The sequence below is a fragment of the Scophthalmus maximus genome, chromosome 8, assembly GCF_022379125.1.
Source record: "Scophthalmus maximus strain ysfricsl-2021 chromosome 8, ASM2237912v1, whole genome shotgun sequence".
NCBI lineage: Eukaryota > Metazoa > Chordata > Actinopteri > Pleuronectiformes > Scophthalmidae > Scophthalmus > Scophthalmus maximus.
This window is the reverse complement of record NC_061522.1, coordinates 1,235,001-1,250,105: the sequence shown is the minus strand read 5'-3', so window position 1 is coordinate 1,250,105 and position 15,105 is coordinate 1,235,001. Positions and strand designations below refer to the sequence as shown.

General features: G+C 44.4%; 2 protein-coding genes across 3 annotated transcripts in view; one reads left to right on the top strand and one right to left on the bottom strand.

Annotated features, from left to right (window-relative positions):
- The first annotated feature begins 63 nt into the window (after positions 1 to 63).
- On the top strand, positions 64 to 6,733 carry ltv1 (LTV1 ribosome biogenesis factor). The gene is made up of 11 exons (XM_035637597.2): positions 64 to 264; positions 1,274 to 1,405; positions 2,159 to 2,386; positions 2,490 to 2,577; positions 3,698 to 3,830; positions 4,099 to 4,324; positions 4,656 to 4,783; positions 4,873 to 5,018; positions 5,186 to 5,238; positions 5,487 to 5,687; positions 5,979 to 6,733. Exons 1-11 carry the CDS (start codon positions 262 to 264, stop codon positions 6,087 to 6,089), a joined length of 1,449 nt encoding a protein of 482 aa, XP_035493490.2. The 5' UTR covers positions 64 to 261; the 3' UTR covers positions 6,090 to 6,733.
- Positions 6,734 to 7,526: 793 nt separating this feature from the next.
- Positions 7,527 to 15,105, bottom strand: part of ifngr1 (interferon gamma receptor 1) — an 8,170-nt gene continuing 591 nt past the window's right edge. The window contains exons 2-7 of one of the 2 annotated variants that reach the window (XM_035637598.2): positions 12,143 to 12,281; positions 11,408 to 11,592; positions 11,166 to 11,314; positions 10,001 to 10,172; positions 9,119 to 9,240; positions 7,527 to 9,037 (exon numbers count right to left, since the gene is read on the bottom strand). In XM_035637598.2, the coding sequence (XP_035493491.2) occupies positions 8,744 to 9,037; positions 9,119 to 9,240; positions 10,001 to 10,172; positions 11,166 to 11,314; positions 11,408 to 11,592; positions 12,143 to 12,281 (1,061 nt within the window). In that variant the 3' untranslated portion in view covers positions 7,527 to 8,743. The remainder of the gene's footprint in view (positions 9,038 to 9,118; positions 9,241 to 10,000; positions 10,173 to 11,165; positions 11,315 to 11,407; positions 11,593 to 12,142; positions 12,282 to 15,105) is intronic. The other variant, XM_035637599.2, reaches the window with a different exon arrangement.

Genomic DNA, 15,105 nt, shown 5'->3' with positions numbered 1-15,105 from the left:
TTATGACACGTAAGCACAAGGTGTGTTTTGTAAACCCCCCTGTTGTTTTCCGGGGTGGGTACTTCCGGGATAGGTACTTCCGGTCATGGCCGCAGCAGCTGCAGCGTGGTGCTGACGGAGAAGATCCGTCGTGGACGAACCTCAGCGACGCGTCGTGGACCCGGTTCTCTGTCGTGTGTCGGATCCGTCGTCTGTTGTTCGAGCTCAGCGGCTCTCTGAACCCGAGCAGTCCGAGGAAACCGTCCGAGGTTCGGCCGCATCATGGTGAGGACCCGCCGCTGCTGCCGCACCAGGCTAATGTTGCTAAGCTAACGTCGATCAGAAGAAGACGCTTCCTGAACGTTTCCGTGTTTAAACTTCACACGGTTGAGTTTTACATCTGGTCCAAAGTTCACTTGTTCCTCTCCTCCTCTCTGTGATTCTCTCACTAGGGAAACACACGTTGTCTGAAATGTACTGAATAAAATACTGTCCCGAGTATATGACGAGTGTTAGGGGCCACATGGAGGAATGTGAGGACAGTGCCCAAATATTATGAGAATAAAGTCCAAATATGATGATGATAATGTCCAAATATTATGAGAATAAAGTCCAAATATTATGATGATATAGTACAAATATTATGAGAATAAAGTCCAAATATGAAGATGATAATGTCCAAATATTATGAGAATAAAGTCCAAATATTATGATGATATAGTACAAATATTATGAGAATAAAGTCCAAATATGATGATGATAATGTCCAAATATTATGAGAATAAAGTCCAAATATTATGATGATATAGTACAAATATTATGTGAATAAAGTCCAAATATGAGAATAAAGTCGCAATTTTTACGACAATAAAGTCGCAATATTATGAAAATAAAGTCGTAATATTATTAGAACAAAGTCAAAATATTATGAGAATAAAGTTGTCAATTTGTTCTCTGTGTTGATTTAGTGGAGAAATGTCAGAGGATCAGTCTCGTGTTAAAATGAGGAATGTTGGCAGACTACAAATTTTTTTTGTAAAATCACGATCATCATCCTGCATTATAATTTTTTGTTCTCAAAAAAGGTACAGCAGTATTTGAATCAATATATTCCTAACACAGAATAATATGTATGCTTTCATTCAACGCTATTGCTTTTAAAATTAAGACCGACCGGTATAGATTTTTGGGGGGCCGATATCGATATTAGTGGTTGCTGTCTGCCTTGCTCAAGGGTAACCTCAGCGAGGGTAGTGAAGAAGACTTACCTGCTGCTGTTCTTTGTCTCCTGCAGCCTCATCGAAAGAAGAAGTCCTTCATCGAGAAGAAGAAGGCCGTGACCTTTCACCTGGTCCACAGGAGTCAGAGGGATCCGTTGGCCGCCGATGAGAAGGCGCCGCAACACGTCCTCCTGCCCGCCGCCAAGGTTCAGAGCAACGCCGCAGTACTATGCGTCAACACATACTGCTTAAACAAAAATAAATCCTTAAAGGGTAACTGGTACTATTTGATTGATAATAAGCATTACGTATCGCTGTGAGTCGTTATACCTGCAGAAAGATGCGTTCTAAAAGTAGAAAAACGTGTACTCGATTGGCCCTTGAGGAATTGATGTGATCCTCGATCATGGAATTTACTACTCGTGCCCCTCCCTGAGACAAACAAACGAGCAAGATTTAAATATGAACAAGTGCCGTTTCTTTTTGTCATATGTGATGATAAACTAAATGTATGGGGACTTTGGGTCAAATCAGTCATCTCCTTCAGACTCTGTCAATTATCATACATTACTACATCTGTCATCATCAAAAACAGAAATGAGCAAAAGTCAGAACAGCAGCTTTGTTTTGTGTTGTTACTTGATCACTTAATAATAATAATAACACATTTTATTTATGGAGCACTTTTCATTGCTAAAAGCAATCTTAAAGCTACAGTTTGTAAAATTTAGAATAACTTATTCACAGAAATTGAATATATTGTCCATAACTGTGTTCATATATGTATAATCAACTCTGAATGAGTTAAATATAGTCACATGAGGTGGACCCGACCTCCGTGTGAATCTCCATGTTTCTACGTCGTGTTGAATACGGTGCCGCCAGAAAGCCACTGGGGCTTTAAAGTTACTTTACCTGATTTCCGAAGTCCAACGTTTGGGATTTTGAATATTTTCCAGGTGGAGGTAGAGAAGCGACGCACGGAGCAAAGGGAATTCGGAGTTTTCTTTGACGATGACTACGACTACCTGCAGCACCTGAAGGAGGCGTCGGCCCCGGTCGAGCTGGTGGCGGCCGCCGCCCCCCGGCACGCGACCAGGCATCCCGCTCGTCTCCACGATGGAAACGAGCAAAACGAAGACGAGGAGGAGGAGGAGGAGGAGGGCGACGTGGACCAGGCACTTCCTGTGAGTTCTCCTGAGTCATTGACAATCCTAGACTTGAGACTTTCTCTGAAGTCCAACTCAGTCGTCTCTTGACACGATTTCCTGTTTTGTGTTTGACGAACAGGCGGCTTCCATCAACCTGCCGTCGTCGGTGTTCGCCTCGGAGTTCGAGGAGGAGGTGGGGCTTCTGAACAAGGCCGCTCCGATCTCAGGTAAACGGCTCCTCATCTTCAAACAAGCAGTTTAAAAACTTGATCCACATTTTTTTAAATTTTAAGTTTCAATGAGCCAGTTGGGTGTGTGGTTGTTTTTGAATGAAGATATAATTAAGAGCCAGTTTTGGTTCCTGAAACAGACACATCACACAAACACAGAATAAAAATCCAGTTGTGTTATCAGTAGAATTTTGGATCAAAACAGGAAACAGTTTACCAACAACAATTCTCCACAAGTTTCAAATAAGCATAAAACATAAATCCCGGCACATTTGCACCATCATGTTACCATGTTCCTCTGCACACTACTGGTTACTGATTGAACTACTGCACTATTTCCACTGTTAATATTTCATGTAAATTCTTTATATTTCTTATTCTTATTTTCTAAAAAATTTTGCAATTCGTATATTTTACATTTTCACATTTATTTGTGTATATATTTTGCTGTTACACCGGAATTGAATTTCCCAGCTTGGGATAAATAAGGCCGAAAGATATATACTGACCCTTTCACAGACATATCGGTATTGGCGCTGATGTTCACCGATATGCAATATTTTATTGTACAGAATAAATGCAAATGTCCATTTATGTTTACATTTTATGTAAAATAAAATATTTTCTTAATTCAAGTTTCTATATATATTGTTGTATTTGTTTTATATTTATAGTTTTTATGATAAAGTTTATGGTTAACCTAAAATATCAAGCCTCAATAACACTTCTTTGTCATGAAGGTTTGATAACAACATCTTAGGAATCATTGACAGATTAAAATATATATATATATATATATATATATATATATATATATATACATATATATATATATATATGTGTGTGTTGGCTGCTGTACAGGAAATCTTGTACTCCCTAATATCAATATCGGCCCCAAAAACATCCATATCGGTCGGGCTCTAGTAACAAGAGTCATGACATACTGGTACTTGTGTATATTTCATGAATAAATAAAAATAAAAACAAAAAAAATCTAAAGAATTTTTAACGTTCCAGATCTCCTTTCATGCAAAAACATCTTACGCCTCAGCTCTAATTTTAAAACAGGACATATTTCCTTCTTCATATATTGTTGTTTTGTGTGTTTTTCCTCCAGGACCTCGTCTGGACATGGACCCCGACATCGTGGCGGCTCTCGACGAAGACTTCGACTACGACGACCCCGACAACATGCTGGACGACGACTTCATCTTCAAGGCAAACACAGCGGGCGGCGCAGTGGTCACAGAGTAAGAACTGAAATCGAAATATGTTTCCATGTGTCTTTTTTTCATTACTAAAGTTTGATTGACATTTTGTTCAGATGTGAAAGTAAAGTGATCGTCTTTGGGGTTTGGATTGTTGGTCGGACAAGACGAGATATCTGAAGCAGCTCCTCGCTCTGTGGGAAAATATAACCAGCATCATTTAACGGACAAAACCATTAATTGATTTTGAAAGTAGCTTTGAGTTGCGGCCTGTAACTGTGACCTTCTGTTGGTGTGTAACCTGTGACAGAGGGAAACACGGTGAAGATGATGGTGATGATGATGAGTGGGAGGACACTGACGAGGAAGGCGACTTCGGCTCTGAGGGGGGATTCTCAGGGGACGAGGACGGCCGCGCTCGAGAGTTCCTCTTCATGGACGAGGAGACGAAGAGTCGATTCACGGAGTACTCGCTGACCTCGTCAGTGATGAGGAGGAACGAGCAGCTCAGTCTGCTCGATGACCGCTTCGAGAAGGTGAACATCATCTTCATCTTAACGATTATTATAATCTACGGCAGGAGGTGTAGTCCGGGTAGCCACAGGTGTAGTCCAGGTAGCCACCGATGTAGTCCTGGTAGCAGCAATTGTGGTCCAGGTAGCCACAGGTGTAGTCCAGGTAGCAGCAGTTGTAGTCCAGGTAGCCACAGGTGTAGTCCAGGTAGCCACAGGTGTATTCCAGGTAACAGGAGTTGTAGTCCTAGTAAAATAGGCCCTGGTAAAACGCACACCACTGACTGACTGTACTTTTCTTTAACATGTTAAAATTTCAGACTTTGTCAAAAACCTTCATCTGTCGTTGTTTTAGTTTTACGAGCAGTTTGATGACGATGAGATCGGCGCCCTGGACAACGCCGAGCTGGAGGGCTTCATCAACCCGGACAGTGCTCGTCTGGAGGAAGTCATAAAAGACTACTTCACACAAAAAGCCAAAGAGTGAGTGTCTATCTGATACACAGGGTCGTTCAGTAGCATCGGTCTGAAAATGACCACGGTGACTAATCTGCGTCTCGCTTGTGGTTCAGTTTCCTGAGGCCCGACGACCTGGGTCCAAAAGAACTTCCTGTCGTAAGGGAGGAGGAGGAGGAGGAGGAGGAGGAGGAGGAAGAGGAGATGGACATAGTTGTTGTGGCGGCTCCAGAAGAGAAGTGGGACTGTGAAACCATCGTCAGTGAGTTTAACTCCAGAGTTTAATGCTCAGATCTGTAACTGATGCAGGACCGTTTCACTCTTGACCTCTGACATTTGAGGGCAACAAACCCGACCCGCACATTGAAGCTGACTCGTCTGGTTGATTCTATAATGTGTTTACATAATCATCTCTCTCTTCGTCTCCAGGCACATACTCCAACGTGTATAACAGACCCAAAATCATCGCCGATCCACCAAAGGTACGAAAAGGCCTTGCACAGGTCAAAGGTCAAAGGTTATTGTGACCTCACCACCTTCTACCTGGACAACGTGATAATCTCAACATTGACTTTGGAATTTCTTCAAAACTGGAAAATCAGTTTTCAAGAAAACACGGCTACAGACGAGATGATCAGAATTGTCAAAGTCTCAAAACATGTTTTTGGTCATAACTAAAGAATTCATAGAATAATTGTGACAAAAAGTAACTCTTCTCTTCTGTCCTCAGCCGAAGCAGATCCGTGTGTCCAGTAAGACGGGCGTCCCCCTGGACGTCCTCCCCGCCAGGGGCCTGACGGCAAAGCAGGCGGAGCGCATGGAGATGATCAACGACTCGGACCTCCCCCGTGTGTCCACGCAGCCCCGGAGCAGAGAGGAGAGCGCCGAGGAGAGGAGGGCGAGGAAGCAGGCCGTCAAGGGCGAACGCAAGGTGAGAGAGACTGCGTGGTATTCTCACACCGTGATCTGTCAAAGGGACTGTGTGGTTTGATCGGATGTGACTGACTCGGGAGGTCGGGACTTCCGAGGTATATGATGGAACGCAGGACAAACGCCGTCACCGGCACAAGATGGCGGTGCGCGTTTCTGCGTTCATTTTCGCTTCAGGTTTGTGCAGTGGGAGGACGTGGAGACGCGTCGTCCATCTTATATTTACTGACTCTTTACGTACACGAGGTGAAAATTCTAAATACTGAAGGTTCTTGCTTGTGCGTGTGTTCAGGAGCGGCGGGTGGAGAAGAAGGCCAACAGGGTGGCGTTCAACGAGGAGAAAGTCCGACAGCAGAAGCAGATGGTGAACGTGAGGACGAACATTCAAGGCCTGAAGCTTTAACGGAGACGACGACAGACGGCGCTCTGCCCTCACAGACACTTTACCCGTCATCAGTGGACCCGACGCCGCGACGGGGCCGACGCCCAGAGAGGACCGACGCCGAGAGGCTCTGGGTTTTTAGACCAGAGTGGAGTTTCCTCAAATCACCACGAGATAAAAGTTAATTTATTTTTAACTTCAAATAAAATTTAAAAAAGGAGCCAACATGAACTTTATCTACAATAAACCCTGGAGGTCGTCGCCGCGCAGGATTAATAAAAGTCTGGGCATCAAACTCAAGCTTTTCTTTTGTGTGCGGCTGCTCAAAAGGAAAACGTGAAGATGAAGACTCTCGTCTGTCGATTTAAAAAATACACCACCTACAAGCAGCTTCTGGGTCTAGTCAACACTTTATATCGTAAAGGCCTTTTGTCATTTTTGGGTTCAACATTTACACTTTAAACTATTGAGATTAATAAAGTGAGCTGCAGGTCGGTGACTCGCTGTCTCCAGTTTCGTGGCTGCTAAAGGTCTCCTCGTGTTTAACATGAGCGGTGAGAATCTTCTCATCGAACTGAACCAGCAAGTGACAAAACTGTCCAAACTCATTTACTATGTTTCAGTTTTCTTCGTGTGTCTTTATTAAATAAAACACTTCAATGCGATTTTTCTTCTTGTGAACGTGTGTTTTTCCTCCTCGCACTGCGTTTCCCCGACAGCTGAGTCGATGAACATCGACGGCGGCTCCCAGACTCGCTCCGATAGAAGTGTAAGTTACGTTTTCCGAGTAACACTGTTGGAAAACGTCCGAGTGAGGAGGGACAATGTCACAGCGAGCGGACGTGTTGATGACGGCAGCGGATCTATGGTCGTGTGATCCGACCAAACGCCACCACGTTCCCGAGGACGTCCTGTTGGTGCGATGGCGTCCGACTCGCAACAGTCTCCGGCTGCGTTCGTCGTACGAGAAGGTAACTACAGCTGCAACAGTTCATCGATCAGTAATCCACAAAATTAATCTCCAACTATTTTGATAATCAATTAATTAGTTCAAGCAGTTATTTATGTAAAAGACTAAATTCTCTGATTTCAGCTTAAATGTGAATATGTTCTGGTTTCTTTGCTCCTCTGTGACAGTGAACTGAACATCTTTGGTGAGTGGACAAAACAAAACATCTTGTTGGTTTGGGGAAACAATCGACATTTTTCACAATTTTATGACATTTTATGAACCAAACAACTAAAAGATTAATCGAGAAAACAATCGTTAGTTCATGTCTGAAAACAGACGATCTGACAGTTTTTCATCGGAGCATCACATTGACCCATTGACACAAACAAGCGTCAGTAGAGGAAGATCATCCATTTTGTTTTATGATCTCATATTAGAAGCAGAAATTCTTGGTCAACATATGTTGGTGAATTAAAAAAAATATATATATAAAAAGAACCCTGAAACAAATTGGAACAATTTATTCTAAAAATGTCTTTAATGTGAATCAATAAGACATGTTAATAAAACAAAAGGGACAAAGCAAATAATCCGCACAGTTAAACAATGATGATACAAAGTTCACGACATCTGACAGCCAGTTCTGCAGGTCCCATGTTGTTGTTGCCCGACAGCAGTGGAGACAATCGACTGGGGCGCGGCGCCGTCAGCAGGATTGACAGGTATTTACGACGCCTGCAAACCTGCAGTCAGAGTCCAGGCTCCTATGAGCTGCTCGGGTTTCATCTACATCATAAAACAGATATAACAAGTTGGTGTCTTAAAGGGACAGTTCATGGAGATTTACCTGGAGAAGCACTCGGCCTTGGAGACCGTTTGTTTTTCATCCATGTGGCGTCAAAATCAAAATCTCTACGCAAAAATACATGTACTTGTTTGCTCTGGACATTCCCCACATTATAATGAATAGTCTGCTGAAAAGAACAATAGTTCCTCTGAGTATGTGTTGAACATTATTATTCATCCAAATATCACTCAGGCTCACTGTGTGAGGACGGTGCCTGACATATTAGACGTGTGAAAAATTCAAACCAAAAGTGACTGGATACTAGAGGGAGAGTGTTTGTCATTTGGTTGAACTGTCCCTTTAACACACACAGAGCCACAGTTTCAACAAATACAAAAACAATTGATTCATCTGCAGTTCTTCTTCCACATTCTGTATCTGACATGCGGTTGGTGGCGTCGTCGTGGCGACGCAGCAGCTGAGAAGAAACCGCCGGGTTTTTTTCTTTCCCTGAGAGAAACGGCAGAGTTGACTGATGTCAGAAGGTCGGAGGAAAAAGCGACTTGAGCTTTTTTATTATCGGTGAAAAGTCGCACTCTCCAGAATGTTTGCGGCGCGGACATTTGTCTAATGGTCTTTGTGTCGCCGCTCTGTGAGGGTCTGGCCGAGGGTCTGGCCGAGGGTCTGGCCGAGGGTCGGGCCGAGGGCCGGGCCGAGGGTCGGGCCGAGGGCCGGGCCGAGGGTCTGGCCGAGGGCCGGGCCGAGGGTCTGGCCGAGGGCCGGGCCGAGGGTCGGGCCGAGGGCCGGGCCGAGGGTCGGGCCGAGGGTCGGGCCGAGGGCCGGGCCGAGGGTCTGGCCGAGGGGGTCCTCCGCTCGTCTCGGTATAAAACCGTCACGATACAAACGTCCCAGACCGAGACCCTCTGACGGTGTCTTCTACCTCTCGCAGTAACAATCCACCATGTCTCCGTTGCCCATGTCCTCCTCCCGCAGAGCGTGCGGGCGGTCATAGTGCCCCATGGCTTCCCCCTGCTCTTGCTCCGCCTCGACCCCAACGACACACAAGGTCCTCTCCGAGTCGTCCGCAGAGTCCTTGTCCGTCCCGGGGCCGTCGCCCCGCACCATCCCGTCCTCCGGGCCGACCCTCGTCACTGTGACGGGACTGATCTCCTCTCTGGGCACGTTGTTGAACTTCATGTGGTGCTCGCCCAAGAGTGGCCCTGGGAAGTCCTTGGTGACGAAGAAGACGGGTGGTCAGACGACAAAAAGATGGAAGACGACAAGGGGAATTAATAATGAGCAGGACCTTACCAGAGCGTCGGGGTGGGTGGGCTTCAGTCTCCAGGCTTTCACCGCACAGATGCTAACTGTTAGCACACTGACTGTGAGGAAGAGGACACTCAGCAGGACCGCGAGCGTCACCACATGGCCGCCTGCAAAACAGCAAAGACAGATTATAATTCAGATTTGTTTGAATTTCACAGGTAATAATATATATATTCATAATCTCTTCTCGGTCTTTCCATATTTGACATTCGCACACATTGTTATTTATTGTATTTATTCAATATTCTTTACATTTGACTTTTCCATATTTATTTCGACCTTTTCATCAATTCATTGTTTTTGTATTTTCTACTTTTTATTTGACATTTTTAATCTGATAATTATCATCAATGTTGTTTTAATACATATTAAAACGTTCTGACTTGTGTGGATGTGATTTCAGGACGCAGCTGCAAAAGAACTCAATACAAAGTAAATCTTCCCTGAACAAAATAAAAGGTGACATGATTAATTCATTAATAAATAATAAATCAATTTTTGCCTACTGCAAAAATAAATTAAACAAGGTAGTGTATGTAGATTATGTGAGGAGGGAAATAAAGAGTATTTGTTACACATATTTTTTGTTTAAATATGAAGTTAAAGTTCTCTGGTAGAATAAATCATTTTTTTTATAGTTAATGTGATGATGAGGAACGTTCATATATTTAAAGCCACAGCAGCGAAAACCATTAAACACAAATTTGTTCCTGAAGTATCATATTTCTCATGACGTATTTTTTAATAAACAGTATCCTCCAATAAACAGCAGGATACTATTGAGTACGGTGGCCCCGAGGGTCCAAAACACCATTTGTTTTCCTGTCGGTGCGTTCGGACCCTCGGGGGCACCGTGGTTCACCTTACCGGTGGGCGCAGAGGGGCAGATGAGGTCGGACTTTCTGAACCCCACGTACTCGATGCGGTTCCCGGGATTCAACCATCCTTTCAGCGTGACGCACCGCTCGGCGCCGTCCGAGAACGGGACGTCGTATCTGCAGATGGCCTGCGTCAGACTGCAAAGGGATTTATAATCCACCTGAAGGTCAAAGATACGCTCGTAATTAATATATTACTTGTGTAAATTGTTATAATAACAATGAACACGCATTCTACCGCCAATGTTATATGCATTAAAATACTAGAGTCTAAATTATTAGTCAGTGAATTTATTTATTCTTGTGCTGGTTCCAGCTTCTTGAAATTCCGAAATTTGCTGCTAATGTTTTTCACTGTTTGACAAAAACAAAAAAAATACACTTTCAAACACGTCCCATTCCTTTCTCTAATTAATTATTACATATTCATCAGTTACAGTCAGAGCCGGCCCTAGCCAACATGGGGCCCGAAGCACAATTTGATTTGCCACTAATGCTATTGTCAATGTCTGATCGTTCACACACCTTCTGTAAATCCAACACACCCGTTATCAATTGAATGAGTCGTAGCTGTTGTAGTTTACATCATACCAACGTCAGCCTTTATGCTTCTATGGTTTTTAATCCTAAAAGTAGCCACAACTCACATTAGTGGTCCGGCGTTAAATTTGCACTTTAATATTCAAAGTGATTCAGTACCGAGTGGAATCCACCTGTCGCTATCTTTTCTCAGCTAACGGTTAGCTAGCTCATGTTAGCCAAAAATACCTCGACTGAACCGAAGGCTCGTTTGACGGCTAGCAGCTGAATGTTTACGGTAAAACATTGAAATTAATCAGCTTTATCTTCAACTTCATAACTGTCTGACTGACTGTGGTTGTATCGTGCCTATAGTTACATTTGGGGGGGGGGGGGGGGGCCCAGGTGGCCAGGGGGCCCTAAGCAGCCCACTAAGCTCGTTTATGCCTTGGGCCGGCCCTGGTTACAGCCCTCGAGAAATGGTCCAGTGTAAGAATAAAGCTGTTTAACGGAGTTAAGTAGAAGCAGTTGATTCCTGTACAAGGCAGATATGACGGTGTGTATTTCAAAGTGTCCGCCTCCAGATGCAATTACAGTTGGACCCGAACCTTTTGACTTTATCGTCGTTACATCACCTGATCCACAGTGACGTTGAATTCAAAGAAGGCGTCGTCCCGCTTGTCGGCCTGTTTCAGTTCCTTGTAGAAGTGGAAGGGATTCTGGAACGTGACGCTGGTGGCCGAGTCCTCCGCCGCCACGTTCACCGGGGGGAAATCTAAAGCACCTGCAAAGAGGAGGTTTGGAAGTTCTATACGTGAAGGAGAAACTTCGCACTCGCATCCCACTCCAGGAAGTGACACGCCACTACAGTACTTACAGACTGTATACGCCTGCCTTTCGTCACTGAAGCTGAACGTTTTTGATTTCACAGGCAGAGAGCGCAGGCGGCCTCCCTGGACGGCCCTGACGGTGACGTAGTGGAGGCCCAGGTAGCGTTCCTTAGACGCCCAGACGAACGGGCTCAGGTCGAACTCCAGCTCTGTGGTTTCATTCTCCTGGGTCCTTTTGAATAGGAGAAGAAGAAAACAATGACACGACTGACTCCTCCCACAAGTGGTAAATCTGACACCAATAGATCACGAGGAGGAAAAACGCGTCAGTCCAGAAGTTTCATGTGACGGATTCCGGACACGAAGCACCGAGCGATTAAGATCAGCCCACAGGACAACTGAAGAAGTCCAGTTTCATATATATTTGGCTGCATTTGTGTTTTCTTTTTGTCTTCAGTTATTTATCATAGAGCCCGATCGATATGGATTTTTGGGGGACAATGCAATATTGGGGAGTACAAGATATACATATATATAAACACACACACTATATATACATATATTCTGAAATCTTGTACTCTATTATATCGCATTGTTCTCCAAAAATCCATTTCGCTCTATTATAAATTTTACATATAATTTGATGTAATTAAACATATATTTATATATGTTTAAATACATCAAACTATATGTAAAACTACATACTGGGACTTTAGTTCCGAAAAATAAATTCCAAATTAAATCTCTCCTAATTTCATTTGCCAGTTAGGTCGGAGTCTCACCCGTCTGACCCGTTGACCTCCACCGTGAAGCGGGTCGGCGGCTGCTGGCGGTCGTAGTCCCAGCTGACGGTGGTGCGGAGGTTGTGGCAGGTCACGTGCACGTTGGTCGGACTTGGAACTGCAGCTGGAGACATGAGACCTGCCAATTAACACGGGAAAAACTGTTGTGTCTTTTGAAAACACGTCGTTCTTCCATTTTCAAACGGAAGTGGGGGCGTGGCCTGTTGTCTGGTCACTCCAAGACAGATGACGCGGATGAGAAAGGTCTGGGGTCGATTTCCTCGAGGGAGGAAACTCAGCATATTAAAAACATACTTAGAATTATCGTAGTCTGTCATGTTACTTGAGAGCAAATCAAAATGGAGGGACAATGCATATGACGGGTTGTAAGTCCTAGACGGTTGACGGTTTCCTTCAAACCCCTGGAGTCGCGGCCTGTGAGGATAATGACGACGTATCGTACGATACATGAATATGAACTCCATCCTTCTTTAATGCCTCAATGACATCTCGCTGCTTCTGTTCTCTCAGCTGATCTGATTCATTCACTCTGGCTTGTAAAGTGTCAGAAAATATGGATTTCTTACGTCTTCTTCAGATTTTCTTGTTTTGTCAGAACTGTGGTGAAACATTTCACTCAGCAGCAGCGACACACGTCGTGTAGGACGACGACCGACGGGCCTGAACTGGAGCTCACATGATTCAGCATCAAAAGAAAAAAGGTCTCAAAATGACGATAATATCGTTCATCGCGATCACTTCTGGTGCGATACATCGAGGCCTAGTTTGAATCTGAGCCAAGAGGCGTCACCTCCATCACATCTGGAGCTGTTGTCACCTCCATCACATCTGGAGCTGTTGTCACCTCCATCACATCTGGAGCTGTTTTCACCTCCATCACATCTGGAGATGTTGTCACCTCCATCACATCTGGAGCTGTTTTCACCTCCATCACATCTGGAGATGTTGTCACCTCCATCACATCTGGAGCTGTTTTCACCTCCATCACATCTGGAGCTGTTGTCACCTCCATCACATCTGGAGCTGTTTTCACCTCCATCACATCTGGAGCTGTTTTCACCTCCATCACATCTGGAGCTGTTGTCACCTCCATCACATCTGTTTTCACCTCCATCACATCTGTTTTCACCTCCATCACATCTGTTGTCACCTCCATCACATCTGGAGCTGTTGTCACCTCCATCACATCTGTTGTCACCTCCATCACATCTGGAGCTGTTGTCACCTCCATCACATCTGTTTTCACCTCCATCACATCTGGAGCTGTTGTCACCTCCATCACATCTGGAGCTGTTTTCACCTCCATCACATCAGGAGCTGTTGTCACCTCCATCACATCTGGAGCTGTTGTCACCTCCATCACATCTGTTTTCACCTCCATCACATCTGTTGTCACCTCCATCACATCTGGAGCTGTTGTCACCTCCATCACATCTGTTGTCACCTCCATCACATCTGGAGCTGTTGTCACCTCCATCACATCTGTTTTCACCTCCATCACATCTGGAGCTGTTGTCACCTCCATCACATCTGTTGTCACCTCCATCACATCTGGAGCTGTTGTCACCTCCATCACATCTGTTTTCACCTCCGTCACATCTGTTTTCACCTCCGTCACATCTGTTTTCACCTCCGTCACATCTGTTTTCACCTCCGTCACATCTGTTTTCACCTCCATCACATCTGGAGCGTTTTCCTTCCCGACCCATCGCGGCCGGCGGTCGTACAAACACTCGTGGGCCTGACTCTTTGCTCGACCCAACGCGTCGGACCTGCGCCGCCGCACGTCGACTCTCCCACAACGACCGCGTGGGAGCGCTGTTCTGAAGGCACATTCCTCTCCACCAACTCAGTTCCCGCGGCCGAACGCCGACGTACAACAACAACGACGACAGACGTGTGAAACAACTCGAGTAAAACCTCCGGCTGCTCGTCCACATTCCACCCGCCGCTGCCTCGCCCCTTCTTCCTCTCAGCAGTGTGAAGAACATGACAACATGTGAGCAGGTTGATCAGACACTGAGTCCCGTCCTCACCGGAGGTTCACGCGTGTTCCGACCACGTCATCGATAAACCTGTCGATCATCGTGAGGCAAAGTTTGGAATTGAATAGTAAACTTCTTTAATTTTCTCTCTTTAGGTTTTGGTTTGATTTCAGATCCTGAAAGAAGAACTCGTCACTGTAGCTGTTACTCTCTGTAATGACCGGAAGAAAAATATTAATACAAAATTTTAATAATGCATCAAAGTCAATGGGACGTGTCGAGGAGAAGACGGAAAGAAGATTCCAACAAAAAGTGACGTTGTTTCCGACAGTCGAGCGAAACCAAACCATCAGGCCTCAGAGTTTCTGGTGAACAATGAAAAGTTCTGGGTGATTTTGAAGGAAACCGACGATGAGCAACTGAAATGAAGCAGGAAGTTTGACTTGTTGTTAAGTTATGAACTCATTTTTATTTCAGATTTATTTGTTTATTTGTTTATTTCAGGTCAAGAGACAAAGTGTTTGACTTTCAGGTAAAAATCCTTCTCTCCAAATATTAATACAGATTCATCCATCTATTTATTTCAGGTCAAAGTTACTTTGTTTGACTTATTCTACTGTACTTCACTACTGTACTCTTACTTATACTTTAGTCTTTTTTCTTACAAACACAAACGCACGGTGACGAAATGTAGAAAAGTACATTTAGTCGATTTCTTTACTAAACTGCGGTTTCATTTTGACGCTCCTTTATTTAAACTCCACAACATTCAGAATAAAATACTGAACTTTGTTCTCCATCATGTGATATGACTCACACGTCGCAGTAATATGCCACTGAAGTACCAGGAAGTGAATAAAGTATTGGCTCCTCATTACAAACGACATCAACAATAAACTCATTACCTCACATTACAAGTATTTAACACTAACAGATTATTCTATAACGATGAAGTAG